Genomic DNA, 21,414 nt, shown 5'->3' on the forward strand with positions numbered 1-21,414 from the left:
TAAGTGAGTCCATAAACTAAAATGGGGAAAAAAACGGTCAACAACTTTCCCAAGCGTTTCTCTAAATCTTTGTTCTTCTTTATTTCACACCAAAGAACCAATTTCAAAAATATTTCTATGCTACAAATTCACAAAAGTGGATATTGGAATCAATTCTATTGTTTGGATGCAATCAAATCAAGTTTGCAGTCCAATTTTGACGTGAGTATGGTTTTGTGAGGCTTTCATTTGGTGTTCGAGTCTAGGGTTCATGGCTCGAGGTTTAGATCCCATGTTCGAGAGTCGAAATTTAGGGCAGGGTCCAAAGTTCATATATGACGTTTAGAATGTAAGGTCGTCTAAATTTAGGACTCAAATTTCATATTAAAATCCAACGTTATTCCATAAGAATGCACTTTTTTTTTTATTTTAAAGAAACGAGAATGCACATTATGTTCAAGGTAACATTCCAACACCAAGAGAAAAACTAACACTTTTATAAACCCTAAACCCTACCAATGCAGCAAAAGTATCTACTACTTCACCAAAATACTCTTTGTTGGGCCTGATGTGTTAGATGCAGAACCATCCCCTTCACAAAATGAGACCATATTGTCCAATGGAATGTACCCTGCAGCCCATGAGATTACTCAATCAGCCCATGTAAATTTTCACCTGCACTGAGAGTAAAAATCCATGTAAAAGTAAAACTGTGAAAATTACTGGAGACAACTAACAAAGCACACTTGGGTAGCAAATCTTGACCATATCACATCACAACCTGTAATGCTTGCTCATCATAGTAACGAATGACAGTGGTTGAACATCATTATGTTTATGATGTCAAATGTTGAACTGTATACAATCTATACATGCTAATAGAACTCATGATGCATCAAAGCAGATCAAGAATTATAAGACATATGGTTTTTTGGGGCCAAATTTACTTCCTCTAGAAAGTTAAAACAGTAAACATATGCACAGTGAACCCAACTGTTCTTAATTGTCATTTTCGCTGTTAATTATGGGTAGACCCCATTTTGAGGGCGACCCCTTTTATTATGTTGCTCAATCTTTACTTCACCCTCCGACCAACCAACCCTTTTGAAATCCTCAATAATTTTCTAGCCGACCAGCTAAGCCTTTTTTTTTTTCTTTCTTTGCCCCTTATCCATTTGCAAGCATAACAAGACTCTGTCTTCTCTTCAAGTCTCGAATTTTGTCTCAACTGATTCTTGGTGGCTGTCTGGTGGTGTAACTGCAATACTCAGTGCTGTGTTTTTATTGCCTTACTTCCATTCCATGCTTCAAAATATGTACTGGCATGGTCCAGAAAAGAAAAGCAAAGCAAATCCTACAAGCTTTCTTAGCTATTCAATTATCCCACATGGTCCTAACTTCATTGCCTCTTATATTAAGATTTGGATGGATTGTCAATGGAGTATAGCTTAATTGGTTGGGCTCTTACACCTCCACCTATATAGACAGAGGTTCGAAACCCCTAAACACCAATGAATATTTGTGTAAACCCTCCTCCCGATAGCTTGTACTTAAAAAAAAAGATTTGGGTTATGATAAAGATTTAATCTTGATGTCCCAGTAAGCCACTTATAAGATGAGTGATGTTGGGTTTTAGAGAAACTGTGACATAAACAAATAAATTGACTCAATTGACCCCATATTAATTAATCACCTCAAGAAAACCACGGGGCATGACCCCATTTCAGCAGAAATCACAGTCTGAACATTTCCATCATTTTAAGTGCTTGATTAATGTGGCAGGTATCATCTTCAAGTATTTTTATTGCAGTCCATCGTTTTTAGATGATGTAACATTCTCTAATCTCAATTTTCAACAATTGGGTGTTGCTTATTTTGCAATAATACACAATATTTATTTATGTTGGTTTATCTGCCTGCATGCTGTTATTTTATTTGAGATAGGACAAAAACTGAAAGAAGCTTTTGAGCTACAGCTTATATGCCACCATAACTACTTATTCATCAGACCACACCACCCTCAAAATACAAAAAAAGTTCATGGGGAGAAAATGAGATATATATTTTTTTTTATGGGTTATTATTATACTTGGAGTGTACTATAATGAACAAGTTTGGGCTGAAAATTCATATAGAATACCAAGTAATTGCACAACTTGCCTCCCCAGACTAGAAAAATTACATATATACACATAAAATAAAATTGTGTTAGACCCCACAACCAAAGCTAATTTTGATTTGTCTCATAAAGATTAGAGATTAATCCTTATATTAAACGTATTGGTGCACTATTGTATATTATATAACGAAAGAGAAAAAAGAAGGCAACCATAAACAGCAAAAAGTTAAAGGAACCAGCTATAAGGGAGAGTGAATGAGTGAGAATCATGTGATGAGCCCCTCTCTCTCTCTCTCTCTCTCTCTCTCTCTCTCTCTCCCGCCGAATCAAAAAGCCATAAACTTTGTGTATATCCCAACAACTGAACAACCACCACCCTTTTGTTGTGTATGTGTGTTTTGAGCTCTGAGAGTCTTTCTTGGTGTTGGTTGCTAATTCAATGGCGTCAAGCGCTTCAAGGTTCATTAAGTGTGTGACGGTGGGAGATGGAGCTGTGGGGAAGACCTGTATGCTTATTTGCTACACCAGCAACAAATTTCCCACGGTATGTTATTTCTTCTTCTTCCAAAAGATCCATCTGGGTCTCTCAGTTTGTACTTCTTTCTGTGCCTTTTAGGTCGTTTTCCATTTTTTATGTGTGTATGCATCTGGGTTTTGCAGCTTTTTTTGTGGTTTTCATGATTTTAGCAAAGCAGTCTCTTTCTCGCTCTCTCTCTCTCTCTCTAAGAAAATTGCTTGCTTTTCCCCCTTCCTTTTCCAAGTAATTTGATGATGCTCCTCTGTCAGATGAAAAGCAAAATACTCATTTCTTCTGCTTATCATCGATTCCTACAATTTTTACACCTTGAATTTTAATGCTTTTTCTGTTCATCAGGATTATATACCCACTGTGTTTGATAACTTCAGCGCTAATGTGGTGGTTGAAGGCACCACAGTGAACTTAGGCCTCTGGGACACCGCTGGTATGATATCTTTGACTCCCATGCCCAAATTTGATTTTCACATTATATACATGTGCTCCTTTATCTACTTTTTATTTAATTTTTAATGTCTTAGATTGAGCCTACTGTTTCAGAATTTTTCATTTTGGCTTTCATCTAAAGATATTGTTGCCAAATTTGGCTAGCTTGTTATATTACATCTTTCTTCAATTTATTTCACAGGGCAAGAGGATTACAATCGATTAAGGCCATTGAGCTACAGAGGGGCAGATGTCTTTGTCTTAGCTTTCTCATTAGTTAGTCGTGCAAGCTATGAGAACGTGCTGAAAAAGGTGCATTCACCTGAAAATTTCTGTTTTTTATATATTCAAATGTTGTATTTCCTTTTATAATTTCTGACACACAATTTATTGGTCAGTGGATCCCTGAACTCCAGCATTATGCTCCCGGAGTCCCAGTTGTACTTGCTGGCACCAAATTAGGTAAGCTAAATTGTTCTGCACTACTTTCGCTTACTAAATGCAGAGTGGAACTTGTTCTCTGGTTATATAGGTAGTTTCCTTGTTAAGTTGTGCTCATACTTCAATGTTTCCATTATGTTTCTTAAATCCTAATCTTTGTCGAGCTTAGAATCCTAGTTTTGTATTAAACATGACATCAATGTGCACAATGGATGATTGAAAAGATGCTGTCAGTGGTTTTGTGAGCAGGTGAAGTGATACTATTTGGTGCATTTCATGTCTATTGATAGCCCGACCTTAAGTATGAGATCCTAACTTGTTGAAAGGCAAAGAACCAGGAATGTTATTGATACAACCATCTTTTTATTTTTTTATTTTTAAAATCACAGATTGTCGGTATAAACCTGTTCATAGGATTCTTTCTAACAATGGTAATGCTAAGAAATATTAAATTAACTGACTATGCAGCATGCAGATTGTATTGGCAGTCATCTTGTAGTAACATGGAACTCGTAGTCATCATGTAGCATTATCTGCAACTAATGAATTGTTTCTAATGGATATGTAGATCTTCGAGAGGATAAGCACTATTTGGCTGATCACCCAGGATTGGTACCTGTGACCACTGCACAGGTTTAATTTTTAGTGAAGAGTTGCTTTGTGTATCATGTAACAATGGATAGCATCACTGATTGTTCTTCTAAATAACCAGGGCGAGGAGCTGCGCAAGCAGATTGGTGCTTCATTTTATATAGAATGCAGCTCAAAAACTCAGCAGGTATGTATCAACTGGTATTTATATTCTCATAACGCTACTGAATCATTCAGTATATTTGAAGCTGCATATTTTGAGGAGAGAGTTGCATGGTTCTTTCCAAATTAAACCAACTAATCTTAGTATTCACTTGTCAAATTGATATGAGCAAGTGCGGCTATCTTCAATTCATAAATGATGGGCCATTGGATCTTGCCAGATACGCATGGGTACCAAAAGATGTAACAGAAGTGAAATAATGAACGGAAAGTTGATACTGTGCCAGCATTTAGAAGATCCACAACTCAGCAGTTGTGTTTTCCGTTCAGAAGAGTTTGACTGTTGAATCAACGGGATGTCAGTGTTGGTTTCTTGGGTATCCTTCCTCAAACTAGTTGGTTGTGTCAACCTTAAGATTGGTCTAACAACTTCTTATTTGCATGGTGCCAGTTTCCTGATTTCTTAGGTTCTTAAGAATTTCTCGAAATTATGAATGATATTTTTCGTGCTATGAGTTATCTTTGGTGACGCGTGTGAGATCCTTCCAAAAATTACTATATATTAGATGCTCTCACTGTCAGATTTTCCTCAAATGAGTCTCATCGCTGAACACTCTTGCAATGCCCCCTACTTTCATGTATCTGTTGATCATGCTGTCAATGACCCTCTGATGTAATTGCAGAATGTGAAAGCAGTTTTTGATGCTGCGATCAGGGTGGTTATCAAGCCACCACAGAAGCAGAAGGAGAAGAAGCAAAAGGCACGTCAAGGATGCCTAGTGTGAGTACCTTCCTTTTGTTCATCTGCTTATATTTGAGATGGCCTTAGATTACATGCTACATGATTTTAGATTAGCATTTTGCATGATATATATTCAATTCTATAGGTCATCCGTTTTCCCAATTTGAACCATGGGTTTTTTTGTACATCATTATTGTGGTCTCGGCGAATATCATGAACTGAAGAGACCCTTCATGATTAAGTTGTGGTTGAGTTAAATGTCATGTTAGTTTCAGGTAAAATTGGTTGGGATGTACACCCACATGGGTTGTGATCTCTGTCAAATGTTCCATGTATATGCTCATTAAATTTCCTTTATAGTTCATGTGTTGTTTGTGTTTCTAGTTTCTATTAACATGACCCCTCTCAAAACTGCAGCAACATCCTTTGCGGAAGGAGGCTAGTGTGTCTCAAATGAAAACATCAACTGCCATATTAATCATGATGTGCCAAAGAGCCAGCAATTCTCTCCAGCAATTCTCTCCAAACCTAACTTGCGTTGATGCTGGCTTCTTTCTTCGTACTAGAATTTTTTTATTTCATATTACGTTATAGATAACAGGGAATGGATACCCCTCGTAACACCGATATTCGTTTATTAAGCTCATTGTAAAGAACTCAAGGTTAAAAGGCTTTACATTTGCAACAGGGAAGCTTTATTTGGTAAATTGTTGTGTGTCAAAATGATCTATTTGATTAGGTAATTTTTTGAAAGTGACTTGGAGAAATCCTTATCATGCATGCATGGATGTTATGAGAGACTTTCAGTTCTCAAATGGTTCCCATCTCTGAATCTACCGTCCTCATTCAGTTTTTTTTAATTTCCCCTCCAGAAACCACTCTACTATTACGATGATGGAGCCAACAGCGTACCTTGGTTCCATGGTCATGAAGACCCAAACCTACATAAATGCAACATAGGTTCACAGACGTGTAAAAGAGCTACAAGTTTGGTGGACGATGGAAATATAACGAAAATTAGAATACAACATAAAACCTCAGAACAAAACCATCCCATGAAAAAGAAAAGCTCAGGTAACAAACCACACACAGAAGCTTCTGTTCTGAGAAGACCAATATGGATACTTGGAAAGGTTGGCAAAATGGTAATATGGTACACATCTAATGCATTGAAGACCAGAAGGGGCACCAGAGCTTGCGTATGGGCAACACAGTATGTTTTCTAACTGTTAGAATATCTACAGAGCGGATCAGCATCCGCCCACAACAAATTTAAGGGGTAAACAGCTTGAAGAACCCACAGAGGACAGATTCTTTTAAGATTACAACTGATACATCAAAGAGGAGGGGGTCGGAGACCATGAACAGGATCAAATAACTCACTTACCACCCATCCTCCAGAAGCACACAGGCTAGACAATGACCTCAGGGGTTAGCAAATGCCCATCCTCAAAGCACTGGAAAAATAAAGAGACAGATAAATGTAAATAACTTGGAGTGGCATGAAAAGTAATGGAGAACTTTTTAATGATTTTGGAGGACAAGATGCATAAAATTTAATTCATTTACATAATTCAAGCTCTCTTTGACCAAATATCTTCTCCGGAGTCTTCTTGTCAACTATTTTCCGCGATTCAAATTAAGCAAAAGTTGTATTGTATCACAATGCAATAAAGTCATTTTTCCCAATTCTCCCAGTATTTCCAACCGGAGGCAGCTGTCACCAATTTTTTTTATATTAATATTATTAGACTAAATAACCCTATATTACACAGAACAGTTCAATGACATGTTGTAATTGAAAAGTACTGGAGCAGAACAACAAAATGAGAGAGTTGATTGCAGAGGAACTCCTGCCTATGAAATCCTAAAAACATTTTATTTGGTAGGTTCTATTGGAGTGTCAGCAACTTGGTCCCTCAAATCAGGTTACCAGACCTTGCACACAGGAGTGAAAAATACATAATCAAAGACTTACAAGGTTTCATGAGTCACCCGATTTTGCCATTACACATGCCTATTTCCACGAGGATTGTTTGTAGCCATCCCACCCTCCTTCAGGTTCCTTCCGCTTAAAGGGGCCACCTTGCATCTGGAACATCCTTACATGCTCCTCAGCTAGGGCTTGTGAACCAGCAACAGATAGTTGCCGTGGGGCAAGGGGTGAAGTCACATCTCTCCCCTCTAAGTCTGGGCCTCCAGGCCCTGCATTGAGATCTAGCCCCTGCCTTCCCCATTTCCTAGTGCTCTCACCACTACTGTTATTACTACCATCAGGAAGATTAACAACATAGGGCCTTGGGTAATGGGAAGAAATCATAGCACCAGGTCCTAACAATTGGGAGCGGACAGCAGAGTAGCCAAACCTCCCAGCAGATGATGAATCAAGATATGGAGCTGAACCGCCTGCAAATGCAGCTGAGGGCAGAGGAAAACTGCTCCCAAAAGGAAAGACTGGATATGGAAATGAAGTAGAAGGATAGGGTACTGCTGGAGAAGATGACAACACTGAACCCCTGTAGAGATCAGAATTAAATGGGTTGCTACCACTAGTGGGACCCAACATCCTTTGTGGTCCACCAGTTGCAACAATTGGGAATGGCTGGTCTCCACGATCTGACATAATTGAAGGAATTGCGACTGCAGAGTACGTATTGGCTGGAGGAAACCAGGAGAAGTTCCCCACTTCTGTATTGTTCATCCTTAAACCAGAAAGAGGTGGTTGAGATGGCACACTGCTCCTGGTATGCTGGCTAAACACTGCTGGTTCAGCACTCAACTCCTCGACAACAGGTCCGTCATTCAAATCAAAATCCCTACGAAGACTAACTTCTCCATTGAGAGGTCCAGTTGATTTTACTGACAGGAGCGGGTTATCCATTCGGCAACTATTGCTCAATGAGTAATTACCCATTTCAGAAGCCTCATCAATTTGGTTCAAATCAAGATCAAGGCCCCCTGAGCAGCGAACAGGTGCAATACTCATTGATTGATCACGCGCCAAATCATTATTATTTGTTGGGTCAGAACGAGAACATATCTCTTGAGCAGGACCTTGAGGAGCCATATCCTCAAGAATTCTTTCATCAGGTACATTCAAGTCAATGTCCAAAGCAGGGCGTCCTTGCTTGCCAGCTGTAGGCTCAAGAACTGAAATAGTAGTACCCAGCAACATCTCTAGAGCTTTTCTGGGTTCAGCTGGCCGGAATGCACTCGTTGCTGCTGATCCCTTCCAACCAACCTCCCCTTTACTCTTCAACAGGTCCTCTGGCGGGATACAGGGCCCTTTTGCTGCAGCAGGCACCGTAACTGAAGCGGGAAGGCCACTGGACATGGAAGAAACAGCAAAAGGTAACGGGCTAATCAACTGAAGAGCAGTTGAACATCCAGGTGCTGTCAAGTTACTTGGCTCTCCATATTTCCCATCATCGGCATTAAATCCTTCATTCAAATCAAACTCCACTTTTGCATCTGCCTCTGCTACCCCTGCAGCAGACACAGAAGAAGCATCTGCAGTTGTAGATGTACATTCGTCAGCTTCTTCTGCTTCCATGCTGGTCAACTTAGACCTCCTGGACCTCAAATGTTCTTCTACTTCTTGCATTGGAAGATCAGATGACACCTTTGAAAGAACAGGTTCACCAAGTTGATCATTAGCTTCTTTACTTTCCAAATTCTCCTCCACATGCTCATCGTCGTTATCAGTAACAGCAGAACTAGAGCCACCTAAAGCTCGATTCTCAGGAATTGAAAGATCATTACTTTCATTTTTTGAAGGGCTGGGGTCATTACTTTCTGGATCAGTTCTTTGATTTTCAGCCTGATTATGATGACCAGAGTCGTCTGTTTCATCAGCTTTTTCAGCCTTCAGTTCACTGGCTTTTCCTGAGATCAAATCTTTTCTAAAACCAGAAGAAAGCAGCACATCTTCACAGGTTCCTTTTACCAACTCAGAATGTCTCTTTAAAGTAGATGGTTTCTCCTCCGCTGGTACACTGCTGTCCATTCCTTCATAATGTAAATTTTTTATCTTACCATCAACATCTAACTCTGCGTGTAAGGATGATTCTTCAATGGCTTCTTTCCCCACTGCTACCCTTGAACTAACATCACTAACCTTATTTCCATTTGGCAAAAGACCACTAAAACCGTGTTTAATATCTGGAATGCCATCAGCACTCACTCCACCAATTATCTTTTTGTCTTGAAGTGGTTTACCATCACCCTCCATAATTTTCTCAACCGTACTAGGAGGGGAAGCAGTCCCAGACGGAGCTAAGCTAACTTCACTTGATTTTTCTTTGTTTTCTGGGGAGAGACCTGCAGAACGCTGGATACTTACACTGGAATAGTAAATATTTCTAGTGTCCTCTGCTACAGAATTCTGTTCACACACAGAAGAAGATTTAACAACCCCGTTCTTAGCCCCAGAAGTAGTGGATTCAAAACCATGCTTTTGATATTCGTCATCAGCACCATCATTAGACTGACTTTCGTCTCGAGCAAGCTCATCAACAGGAGGTGATTTGACTCTGGAATCATTGCCTTCGCAGAGATGCTCAGATACCGGGGTGCTCCTTTGTGGAGAATCAGTTGGGGACTCAGATTTAGACATCTCTCCAGCAGCCACGCTAGCAAGCAGATTCATACCAAGATCATCTCCAACTGAGGCATTACCTTCAGAATACTTCACACAGCTTTCAATCAATGCATGCATAGAGCTGAAAGAAGCCTCCTGCAAGTTATCCGATTTTTCGTTCCCAGATGATGAGGAAGCAGCTTTCGGGACTTCTGCAATTTTCTTAGAGTTGTCACCAGCCCTACAGTCCTCTTCAGCAGTAACAGCAGCGGGGGACCCATCGCCCTCATCGGATCCAGTCAGTACATCTTTAAAATCATTACTTTGCCATGACTCGTTGTTCACATCCGAAGTAACAGTAGCTCGATAAACATCAGCCTTTTCCTTTATGCTACGATCTAACTGATCATGCTTCTCCAATTGCATGGGAGATGAAGCTCTGCTATTCATATTTGAAGGATCTTCAAATGAACCTCCACTGCCACTTTGTGCAGGACTGCGTCCACGGTTTGGAATCTTTACAATCAATTTGTGACTATTTCCCTCAGCAGCAGACCCATCAAGTACCTTTTCACTTGCCAATCCAGGTTGTGATGATTTTTCTGGAGGTGGACTTTTGTGCAAGGATGAACTTCTGCTTGACACAGTTTCTCTTTGAACTCCAGAAAGGGCAGAGCCTGGGAAGCCATTTATTGATTTCCGAGGGCGTGAAGAGCCACCTGATATCTTATTCACATTCATTGAACCAGCAGTAGAGCTCCTCGCATCCTCTTTCCCAGACACACCTCCAGTTCTAGCATGATCATTCGAACACGATTGACTGTTGTTGTGAGATTGACTAGAACTGCTACTTTTCTCATCCCTTGGAGTTGTCAATGGAAGATCAACTGTGACACCAACAGCAACAATTCGGGACTGTCCATCTTTTAGGTTAGAACTTGCTGACACTGGTGATGGAACCGATTTAGATCCCGGAGATGCAGAAGCAGATTTGGTAACACTATCTCCTTGGACAAGCTTAACTGAAGCAGATTTGGATACAGAAAGCTGTGTGACTGAGCTCTTCACAGCAACATCAGTGGATCCGCCTGAATGCCTGTTTCCACCATTAGAAGCTTCAGAGAGGCGTGGTCTTGCAGACCAGGAGACAGCCGGATTTACATTAGAATTTGCATCCATTTCAGCTTGAACGCGTTTCTTCCATGTATCAACTAAACTTCTTGCTTTCTTCTGAATTTCCAAGTTCTTATGCGTCCGTAAGTGATTTACAGACTTTCCAAGGTTACACATTTGCAGAGCATTGAGATTAACAGGCAGCTTATCCAGTGCCCGAAGTAAAACCAAGAGAAACTCCTCAACAGATTTGTCGCTATCTTTGGCTCCGCTGCCATCACCTATCTTCCCTTTATGGACATCTTGGAGCCATTCATCATATACTGGCACACCCTTGAGCTGCACAAATTGACTAAGGCAATCAAATTTATCTGTGGCTGCTACAACACTAGCAAGCATTGACCGGCCAGCCAAGTCTATTTTTTTCTCATTTCTATCAGGCAACATGAGCTGCAACAATTTCTCAACCCCTTCAGAATCTACAAGCCCTCCTTTATCTGTTATTTTAGCAATTTCAGATTTTAAAATGCTTTCCTGTCTACTGTGAACAGAATCTCCATCCTCCATTTTTGTAGTACGTTCTCGTTTGACAGGCTCAGAGCCCTGGTCCCCCCGCTCCCTTTTTTTCCCTTTAACTTGAGAAGAAAAGGATGAGGCACTATTCTGGACACCATCTGACCCGACTTTTAACTGTGATGCTGATGTTGGACCATTCATTGGTTTGGGAGATCGACCACCAGACTGCACAGTTGCATGCATCTCTACTCGCGTTTTGTACAACAATTGATCTACTTCCTCTTGTCGTTCCTGTCAAAAGAAATGATATCAACTACTCTGAATGTTTAGAAATACGAGCACAACACAAAGATGCAGAAAAGATCTAAAACTCACATTCATATAGTCCTGATCAGTTAGCCACCATAAACACTTATTTGTGATGTCGTAAACACGCCGGCACACAAAAGATGAAATCCCTGACGGAAGTTCGACACCTTTAGCAAGGAATGCAACTTTACACGGATGAAGTAACGATGCGGCAGGAATCTCATCCTTATGGAAGGAATAAAAAATTTCATTCAGCGCAGCATCCAACAGGATGCCTTTGCCAAGCTTTATTTCAGAAGGTCGATAAAGCCAATTTACACCCAATTTTAACTTGTTCTCTCTGCTTATAGTCAGCCAACGAATTATTCCAATGAAAGGTGGGGAATCTTGGGGGGGTTTGAAAAGTGCACAATCGCCAACACTGATCTTGCGTCCGTCCTACAAAAATAGATTAGTTTAGAGGACCATTATGCTGGTCTGACTGAGCAAACACACGCAGACAAAATGCAGAACATCTTCAATAATCAATATACATGACAAAGGACGTTCAGAAACATATAACAACCAATAACAGTATACACTTTAACACTTTCATCATACCAAATGAGCAGCCAATCTCATCATACCACTCAAAACTTTCAAATTTCTAATATCTTAGCAAGAACCTAGGCTGATCTAGGACAAATGCAAGAGCTGACCCCAAAATCTTAAGGGAAGACACAGATTCCCTTTCCTTTACTCAACCTATAAAAAGTAGAAACATACTTTCTGGAGTTCATTTAATTGAAAACTAAGTCCAAATTTTTTACTAGAGTCAAATTTACACTGCCTACAAAATCTTCTGCGGGTATAACACTACCCCCAGGCATCACTTCCATTCTTGCTCCCCCCACATGAGGGAGCATTTTCACAATTAATCTCTAGGATACATACTTTCCTCAACTTTCAAATGCGAAATTAAAGAAAGAAAACAGAACCACCATAATATCAGAAAATGGGATGCTTTGATGTTCCTTCTAGACAAGAGCCATTAAGCTGAGAACAGGGAAAATAAATAAAGCACTACTGTGGCAAAATTCAAAGGTCAGATAATCATGAAGTGTTCTCCACTTAAAAATAATAAAGGAAGCAAAACTATTGACCACATAATTTCATTGAACCTATTGCTTGCCATAGTGATCTGAATGAATATATATTAAAACAGATAATTCAAAAGGCTACCTGATTAGCTGATCTACAAAACACATACATACAGAGGAAAGGTGGGGGGGGGGGAAGAGTTTTCAACAAATATCCATCACAATAAAAATCAATAGCTCAACAACTGCATAAAAACTCCCGTCATATGAAGCAGGGATTTAATTGAACCCACAAAAGGTAACAGTTCTAATTGGCACCAAATTGACATTCTTCCCAGAAACCACCATAATTCCCACTCAGCATACCGAACACCCCTCCCTCAGGATAGAGATTCTTGACAACCACAAATAGGAAATGAATTCCAACTTTGCACCTTCCCTTGTACGATCCTCTCTCTAATTTCAGAAACTGGTTGCATTTGCTAATTTTCATATCTAACAGGCTGGTTCTCTCAGCTATCTATCCCCAAGTCAAAAACACTCTCATCTTTACACAATATCAAATCCATATATGTTTTTTGTATTACAAAACAAGCAAAATACCAAGCAATTCACGGAACCCCACTTCACTTCTCCACTGATACACACCCCATATCACACAAAAATCACAAGTCCCACAAACCATTATCCGCAAAAACACGGAACAAATCGAACAGAGACCCAAAATCACAAGATTTTAGAAAACACCAAAAAATCCAAACCTTGAAAAACGAATTGGGCGAAGACGAAGATGATGAGGAAGAACCATCGGCCACGGATACACGCGTGGGGACTGTCAACATGTGCCGACCCCGTTTCCTCTCCTCACCTCCCCTCCCATGCATAGCCTTGCATTTTCCCCACTCCCAGTCTCGATCCCACCTTCAATTCCAACAAGTACCATCAATATCACCCCTTAATTCCCTTCAAAACCCCTCCTTTTTCACGCTTCTTCACCAATTCGCCCTCTGCGAAACCCTGGATCGACCATCTCCGCTACAACGAAACCCTAATTTCCCCCAGACGAGTATAAATACAACGAAATTCTAAATTTCAAATCGATTTCCAACAATTTGATGATTCTATACACCGACCGATCGATCTAATTGAAACTCAGATCCAACGACAAGTCCAGATTTCGAGCCGCCTTTCGATCTAAAGAGAGAGAAGTTAGAGAGAGAAAATCGAAGAGAAAGAACCAGACGGCAAAAAGAAAAGGTGTACTTGGTACTTGGTAGAGAGCAAGCTGCAGGGTCGGGCAGGCGGGCAGATTGGGCAGTCCGGGCAGGAGAATTATAACCTCACCCACGGGTGAGGTGACAGAAACGATGTGCCCCCAATATTATAGAATTAGAATATGTGACTGGACTAGATTTCACTGCAGCTCTGGAACTGTTGGCTGAGATTGTGTTGACCCAAATATGCTCTCATTTGACTTTGAATTTCCTGAGATTTCTTGGGCACCATCTGCCTGAGAGTATTGATTACTCTGTGACTCAAAAGTGAAAAACTTTTTTGTGTGTGTTTGTTTTTTTTCTTTTTCTTTTTTGGGTGTTTTATTCAAAGGAGGTGGGGGGCAGTTTGGGAAGTGAGGGAGGATTCTGACTGAAGAGGGCAGAAGATGATGATGGCTTGGATGGGGCCAGTCAAGCTGTCATGGAAGGGTATAAATGTAATTTTGGGGTAACAGCAGCAGCATTCACTTCACATGAGGGCCTATGATGGACAAGTTAAGGTTGTCTTGTGTTGTTCCAACACACATTACTAAAAGCAAGGGAAAAAGAAGGAGAGGAGAGAAGGGGTGATGTAAATGTTTCTGTCTCTCTGCCAGGAAAATATATTGAATTGATTGATCTTTCCTGAGCTTCTTGCTTGAGTAAGCATCACCCACTGCACCCTGCCCCTCCCTGCCCACTCTGCCCTCTGTCTATAAAAATCATGTGGTCTTTGTTTGTTCCTATCTGCCTTTTTAGGTTTTCATTGATAAAATATATAAATGTGATTTTCATTTTGTATTATCCTTTTGCTACATAAATAACTTGTCAAGACGTTTTGTTTTCAACTTTGAACTTTTGTTGACAATGGAATTCTTTTAACATCGTATTTGAGCCAAGTTATCTAACAGTGATATATTATTCGATATATGTTGTTCACGTGTGTTATGTTTAAGTAACGTCACATATATATGGGAGCGTGTAAAGACTGTAAATCTCATGGAGAATTAGTCTTGCATAAGAAGTTAATACACATCCTAACATTTGCTTCTGAGTGATCATCTTCTTGTTGTCGTGTAAGTCTCAACTTCAATTTTCACATTGTAGGTTGGCAAAGAGAATGAATATAGGAACAAAAATAAAAAACCGATATAAAATTGAAGAAAATAATGAGAGAGTAGGCAATCACGATCATTGTTGGTTTTTAAAACCGATATTTCATTAATATAAAGCAATTCAACAACACTGGGGTCGTCTAATTCTCAATTTTAGTTTGTTTGCCTGGCCACTGTATGAAGGACCATGTTGGGCCTGCAGTCCTGGGTTCAAGTATGGAGAGAGCGGAAATAGGCAACAAGTAGTCTCCTGTATTTGTTGGCCCCTGAAAATTAGGCATGGGATCCATGAAATGAAACTGTATATGCAAGAGACATTGAAGAAAATGTGATGCAGAAATTCGAGCCAGAAAGTCACTGGAACAAATAGTATTCAATTATTTGCTAACAAGGCCACCGTAAGACTATATCAGAACACAAAGACAACCATCATAGATTCTAAGAAAAGATTACGAGTTGTCCGCTAATCCGTAAAAATATTAAATCACTACGAGTTTCTAGTCCTACAAGGTGAAAAGGGCAGCATCGGCTGTGCACAAACATAACAGTGCTTCTGGAGATGGAGAATGTGTAAGTCATCACAAAGCATTTATCATTTTCTTCATCTCAGCACACCTCCTGGGATCAGGTTCTTCAATTGCTCGCTCTGTCAGAACATGCTTGATACGGCACATTGACTTCCTCACCTGAATTTCATGATGACATCAACAAGAAGAAATCAGGATGGCAACAGTATATCCAAGTAGAAGACACAAAACTTGACCACAACAACAAAGTAAAGTTCGAAAAGTTCTTTTTTGGAACCACTCTGAAGCAGCCAATTTAAACATAATCGAAAAAGAACTTTTGCTTGTCCAGCAATTCAACTCATAGCACTTCACACTGAAATGCAAGTGGCATCATCCGAACATAGATACGTAAACTCTAATACTCAAAAAGCAGAGAATCTAATGTTAAGAAATAGTTTGCTGCAACATAGTTCTAGCACAAGCATAGCTTATTGACTTCCTTAGAGTTTCAAACTTCCATATAAAGTGCAAGCAAAATATATGGATATCACACAACAGACTGAGCAAGTAGACAGAAAAATATTGAGAAAGTCAGAATTAGGAGTCGAAAACACGGAAAGGTAACCAGTTTTCATGCAAACAAACATTTTTTTAAAAATTCCCAAGCATTTGTTCGTCAGAGACTAATACAAAAAATGGTTAAAAGAAAGGGTCATACTTTGGGAAGGCGCTCAGGATTAGGAAACCGTAGATTCTGGGCCTGAAGCATCTGGCGTTGAGTCATCAGCATGTTTTTCTCCTTAAGCAGAACAAACCATAGCTTATTGAGATCATCCCAAGATTTCAGGCGCAGTTCAGATGCTTTCCAACTTCGACCTGACAGCAAAAGAAGTATTAAAAATAGGATCCTCACTGAATCAATACAGATTGCATCAGACAGACAGTAATGCATTGAAGGACATTGCATCAGAATGTCAAAATAAGATTGAGATTATGTAACTTTTTCCCAGAATGGTTTAAACAATACGGAAGGATAGTGGTTAAGAAGAGGCTAATAAAAAAAACCACTTTAAAAACTTAACATGGAGTGCAACGTATACCGAGTAATAAGGAATATATTTGTGCTGGGGTTTCAGTACAGAACTAGTAAGCAATGAAACAATTAAATGAAGCAGCTGGGACACCTACCCATTGACCTCGATGATTGATTCTAAAATCTCTTGCAATGTTGAGTGTAATAACATTAAAATCATAATGGGAGCACAACATTTTTCCGTAACTCAAATCTTTCTAAACTCTCTCCAGTTATAAATAAAAATATTTTGGCACATTGTAATCAGCATGTAACTGGAATTCCATACCCAAATTGTCGTATTTGCAGTTCTAGAAAGATTTCATATTAAAGTCAGCTTCTTTCAACATAAATATTATAGTTGACAACGTAATCAAATACACAAATTCATATGGGTAATGGACAGCCAGAAACAACGGAAATGACGGTATGTACCGTAGACAACTGGCTTTTCTTCATCTTGGCTTCTATCTGCCTCAAAGAACTCCTCAAGAGGGTTATGTCCCGTCGTCCTAGCTGAAGCAGCCGCAGCAGAAGTTTCTGATTTAGCTGCAGAAAAGAGTGTTCTCCTAAAATACCTTGACACCATCAACATTGTGTTTAGATTGCTGCAAAACAAGGGAAGGGGATCAGAAAACAGAATGAGAACAAGCAAAAACTCAATAGTTGGAGCACAAGGCGCAGCACATTCGTCGTTAACCCCCCACCAAAAAACCTCATTTGGGTATCTTTCATTTGGGCATTTTCACAAACACAAAGGTTGCCATTTTCAGAAATTACTGAAGCATGAAAGAAAAACACATCCGAGCAGTCAAAAGCTGCTGTGAAGCAATAAAGACATTTGGCAAAACGAAATATGAAGAAAACCCAGTAACCGCTTACGTGTTTGCGGCGTTTTGGGGGCTCCTGATACTGGGTCGTGGTGGATGAAGCTTGAAGACAGAAAAAGGTGACTCTGGCTATGGCAATTTCAGAGCCTTTCTCGTCATTTGGGCATTCGGGCAATTGGGTTTAATATGAGTGCCAAATATGCCTCAGCCCATTGTGTGAGACTAAAACCAAACAAGACAATTGAAAATCACAACACAAGAGCCCAACAAGCTTGAGCTATTGGGCAAAGGCCTAAATGACCTACAACAAAAGCCCATGTAATATATTTTCCAATTATTAGTTTTTATTTTATTTTTTAGGTATAGTTATTAGTTCAAAGTTTTGGGTAACTGAATTATTAGTACCTTAGTTTTGGGTTTGTGAATTTCATGAAAAGAAGTGCCTAAAATTCTTTAGAAAATATTATTTGGTAGATTCTCTCGGATTCTAGTGAAAAATAAGTGGAGTATACTGTTATGCAGTAGATCTCACACAAATTATATCAAAGTTTAGTACGAAATATACAGAACCGTCAAACCTGTCATAAATCGCAATTCAGTTCACATAGCAATAATGTAAGTTACAATATAGGGACAAGAATATACTGGCTTCTTTTCATTCCTTGGGGTTCTAATCTAAATGGAAACAGATAGAGTCACCACTAGCCCGAATGAAAAGGGAAATAAAAAGAAGAGAGTGAGTGAGTGAGAAAGAAAAAGCACCAAACAGTTCTCTCTCTTTACAATCAAAAGGTCTTAAAAAGGGCAGATAAATTTGCCATCATGCATGTGGTCCCCGCATGGATGCTAGGGTTTTGGGTGATCTGAGTATCTCCTAAAGAACTCTGATGGCAACACCCACGTTCTGTCCCTTGTTTTTTTCCTCCATGCACCTTTTCTCTTCTCCCTTTCTCACCCCTCCCAATTCAATTATGTTCATCATTACCCTCATACTTTCTCATATTTACATCATTTTTAAAATACCATAGGCCAAGATTGTCCCCAACTTTCTCAATCTTAATCTTCAATTAAGGTTAGGTAGTTGAGCCCTTTTTTTAAAAGCTCCTACCAATATGATTTTGACATGTCCTTACAGCATACAAATAAAAAGACAAAATTACCCAGCTCCATCTTAATATTATACAATATTCCCAAAGTTCAATTACTTTCTCTAATTTTTTTTTTCTCATGAAAACTTTTTATAATTTTGACAAATTTAGTCGTGGACCAATCAACACGTCCACTCATCTTTCAATGTAGCATAATTGAAGCTATCATGTGGGCGCAGGAAATTTGAGGTGATATAATGATTGATGACAAATTTTTTTAAAAACATGGTGTAATTTTTACTTCTCTTTTTTATTGTCCTTCTCTTTTTCAATCTTTGGATTTAGTTTAAGCACAAATCTGTCCTTAATCTTCGCAATCATGATGCCACATGAAATAATGACTTTATTTTTTTACCCAAAAAGGCTTTGGCTCCCTATATTTTTCACTAAAAATATTGTTGGCAATACTATTACTCGGTACCTCAAATTTTGAGACCAATTTTTATACTTCGAAAAAGATATTCAATTAGATATATAGTTTGAATTTGTTATTTCCAGAGTTTGGTTGTCACATTTATAAAACTTCACTGCTACAAAACCAATCTTAGTTGGTATGCTTATACCATAATTTTTTTATCCTGCGTAAGCATTAGTGGAAGCGCACCAAATTATCTTAATTTTGATGTTATACCACTCCATTATTATAAGAGCACTTCCACTCATGGTGCCATGGCAAATGATAAGAGTAAATAAGGGCTGACACTATTCACATAAATAGTGACTGTCTTACCCTTTTTTATTTTGCTTTTCCACCAATTGTCATGGCAAGTAAATGCAAATACTATTCACATGAGATATAAATATAGGAATTTGTATGGAGTTTTGGTGTGGGAAGTGAAGAACATGACTAGGTATTTATAAATAAGTAAAAAATTCTGAATTTTTTGGTTTTTTTAATTAAAAAATTGGGTATTTAAATTGGTCGCTGATGTCATGTTGACATCAACAAACCCATATAGCAGTTAGGGGTGGGCACGGTTCGGTTTGGACCGGTTTTTGCCTCAAATTAGAACCGATCCGATACTATTCATGCGGTTTGGTTCGGTTCGGTTTTAATTAAAAAAATTCAAAAACTGTCCGGTTCGGTTTGAACCGGTTTCGGTCCGGTTCCGGTTCCGGTTCGGTTTTGAACCGGATTATAAAAATTATTTTTTAAAATTGTTTTGTAATACAATTCTCAACTGAAATATTATTTTTTTACTTGAAAATTAACAAATTATTCAATTTCATATAATTAATAAATATTAAAGTGAGAAAAGAGAGATATTTTGACATTGAACTTGGATAAATATTAGGTTTTTTTTAGTGAAATTAAAAATATAGCATTAAATATAAATATATATTGAAATTATATATTTTTTAGTTTCACCGGTTCGGTTCGGCCCGGTTCGGTTTTTGAAGACATGGAACCGGATCCGAATCCGGTCCAAACCGGTCCGGTTCGGTTTTTGACCGGTTTTTGACTTTTTGGTCAACTCGGTTTTTTTCCGGTTTGGTTCGGTGTGGTTCGGCTCGGATTTCCGGTTTGCCGGTTTGAGTGCCCACCCCTAATAGCAGTCCAAGCTGATGGAGCCCACTCCTTGCCCGGGCTAGCCTTCACAGTTGGAGTTCATTTTTGGGGGTTGGGGGGCCTTTTGCCTGTGCTGGCCTGCACTGGTGGAAGTGCTCTAATGGCCTTTTTGTGGATAGTTTGTATTGGTCCTTTGTGATTAGTGGTTTTTTTTGTTAAATTATGAATGCAATCATATAATTTCTCCAAAAAAAAAAAAAACAAATATTAGCCATCGTTCAATATGTGGCTAATGATAGCGATAATATAAAATAAAGTAAACCTACACAACAGACATTGGCTTAGAGCATCTCCAGGAGAGTCTCCAAAATTTAGCTAAATTCTAGCTAAAATAGCTAGAAAACTATTACAGCAAACCACTTAAAAGGTGTTTCCTCCAGCAATATTCTCTATTTTGGCTAATTTGAAATATTTTATTATTATTTTCTCTTTCTCTTTCTCCATCTTTTTATTGCAAATCAAATATATTAAAAAGAAAAGTAGAAACCCAACCCCACGAACCTCTCAAATGTCTCTATCCCTCTCCCCTTTTTCCTCTCTCTTTCTCTTTCTCTTCAACTTGGCGAGCCTCCATTTGTCTTCTCCTTGCTAGATACAGAGAGCCATAAGTTGGTTCTCCAAAATAGAGAGCCAAGTAAGGAATCTATTGGAAGAAGGATTTTCCTTCTTTCTAGCCAAAATAGCTAGGGATGAGAGGATAGGAAGTCTGTTGGAGATGCTCTTAGTCAAGTTGTCTAGAGTCTAGACCCTAGAGCAGATATGCTTCCCACTATGCACTTGAGTTCGAATCACCTCTTCATAGTTCAAATTAAATAGAAGTAAAATATCGTATGTATTAAAAAAAACCTACACACACAACAAAATTTATTTGGGTAAATTCAATTTCTTATTTCCTTTTTTGTTGGTAAATACAATCAAAGCCTCACATTATCTTTATTCACCACATGGTGTGCTACATCCCAAAGACACATTTCATGTAACGAATAAGATAAAAGTGAATAGTGCCAAAGGAAAATAGCACACTCAAACAAAAACAATTAGTGTTTTGAGGGTCAAGGAGGATCAAATATATTTGACTTTCAAATAGAACTCTGTCATTCTCTGCAATCTCTGTTCTAAGTTATTTGTTTTACCCCATAATTAGCTAAAACTTCTCTGGTACAAAAATATATTACACGTGGTCCAAATATGTACATACAAAAAGCATGTTTTTTTCATACACCAATCACGAAGTGTATGAAATTAGAATTTGCACAGGGGAATATATAAATACATATAGATACGTTTGGATGTTATTATTGTGCGGAGATTGTGTATTTTGTATTA

General features: G+C 38.9%; 3 protein-coding genes across 5 annotated transcripts; 1 reads left to right on the forward strand and 2 right to left on the reverse strand.

Moving 5' to 3' along the window:
- The first annotated feature begins 2,312 nt into the window (after positions 1-2,312).
- Positions 2,313-5,762, forward strand: LOC117627194 (rac-like GTP-binding protein 3). Its single transcript, XM_034359142.1, has 8 exons — positions 2,313-2,642; positions 2,973-3,060; positions 3,262-3,371; positions 3,458-3,521; positions 4,069-4,133; positions 4,213-4,278; positions 4,937-5,034; positions 5,413-5,762. Exons 1-8 carry the CDS (start codon positions 2,538-2,540, stop codon positions 5,450-5,452), a joined length of 636 nt encoding a protein of 211 aa, XP_034215033.1. The 5' UTR covers positions 2,313-2,537; the 3' UTR covers positions 5,453-5,762.
- A 146-nt stretch (positions 5,763-5,908) lies between these two features.
- LOC117627191 lies at positions 5,909-14,112 on the reverse strand. 3 transcript variants are annotated; one of them, XM_034359138.1, is made up of 4 exons: positions 13,353-14,112; positions 11,579-11,950; positions 6,974-11,494; positions 5,909-6,452 (listed from the first exon to the last, which is right to left on the reverse strand). In XM_034359138.1, exons 1-3 carry the CDS (start codon positions 13,473-13,475, stop codon positions 7,013-7,015), a joined length of 4,977 nt encoding a protein of 1,658 aa, XP_034215029.1. In that variant the 5' UTR covers positions 13,476-14,112; the 3' UTR covers positions 5,909-6,452; positions 6,974-7,012. The 3 variants fall into 3 exon arrangements, with proteins under 3 accessions (XP_034215029.1, XP_034215030.1, XP_034215028.1); XM_034359139.1 differs by lacking the exon at positions 5,909-6,452 and adding an exon at positions 6,501-6,712; XM_034359137.1 differs by lacking the exon at positions 5,909-6,452 and having other exon boundaries at positions 6,714-11,494.
- Positions 14,113-15,288: 1,176 nt separating this feature from the next.
- Positions 15,289-17,558, reverse strand: LOC117627842 (39S ribosomal protein L47, mitochondrial). Its single transcript, XM_034360106.1, has 4 exons — positions 17,423-17,558; positions 16,976-17,148; positions 16,187-16,344; positions 15,289-15,645 (listed from the first exon to the last, which is right to left on the reverse strand). Exons 2-4 carry the CDS (start codon positions 17,133-17,135, stop codon positions 15,538-15,540), a joined length of 426 nt encoding a protein of 141 aa, XP_034215997.1. The 5' UTR covers positions 17,136-17,148; positions 17,423-17,558; the 3' UTR covers positions 15,289-15,537.
- Positions 17,559-21,414: the final 3,856 nt, after the last annotated feature.

The sequence above is a fragment of the Prunus dulcis genome, chromosome 5, assembly GCF_902201215.1.
Source record: "Prunus dulcis chromosome 5, ALMONDv2, whole genome shotgun sequence".
Classification (NCBI taxonomy): Eukaryota; Viridiplantae; Streptophyta; class Magnoliopsida; order Rosales; family Rosaceae; genus Prunus; species Prunus dulcis.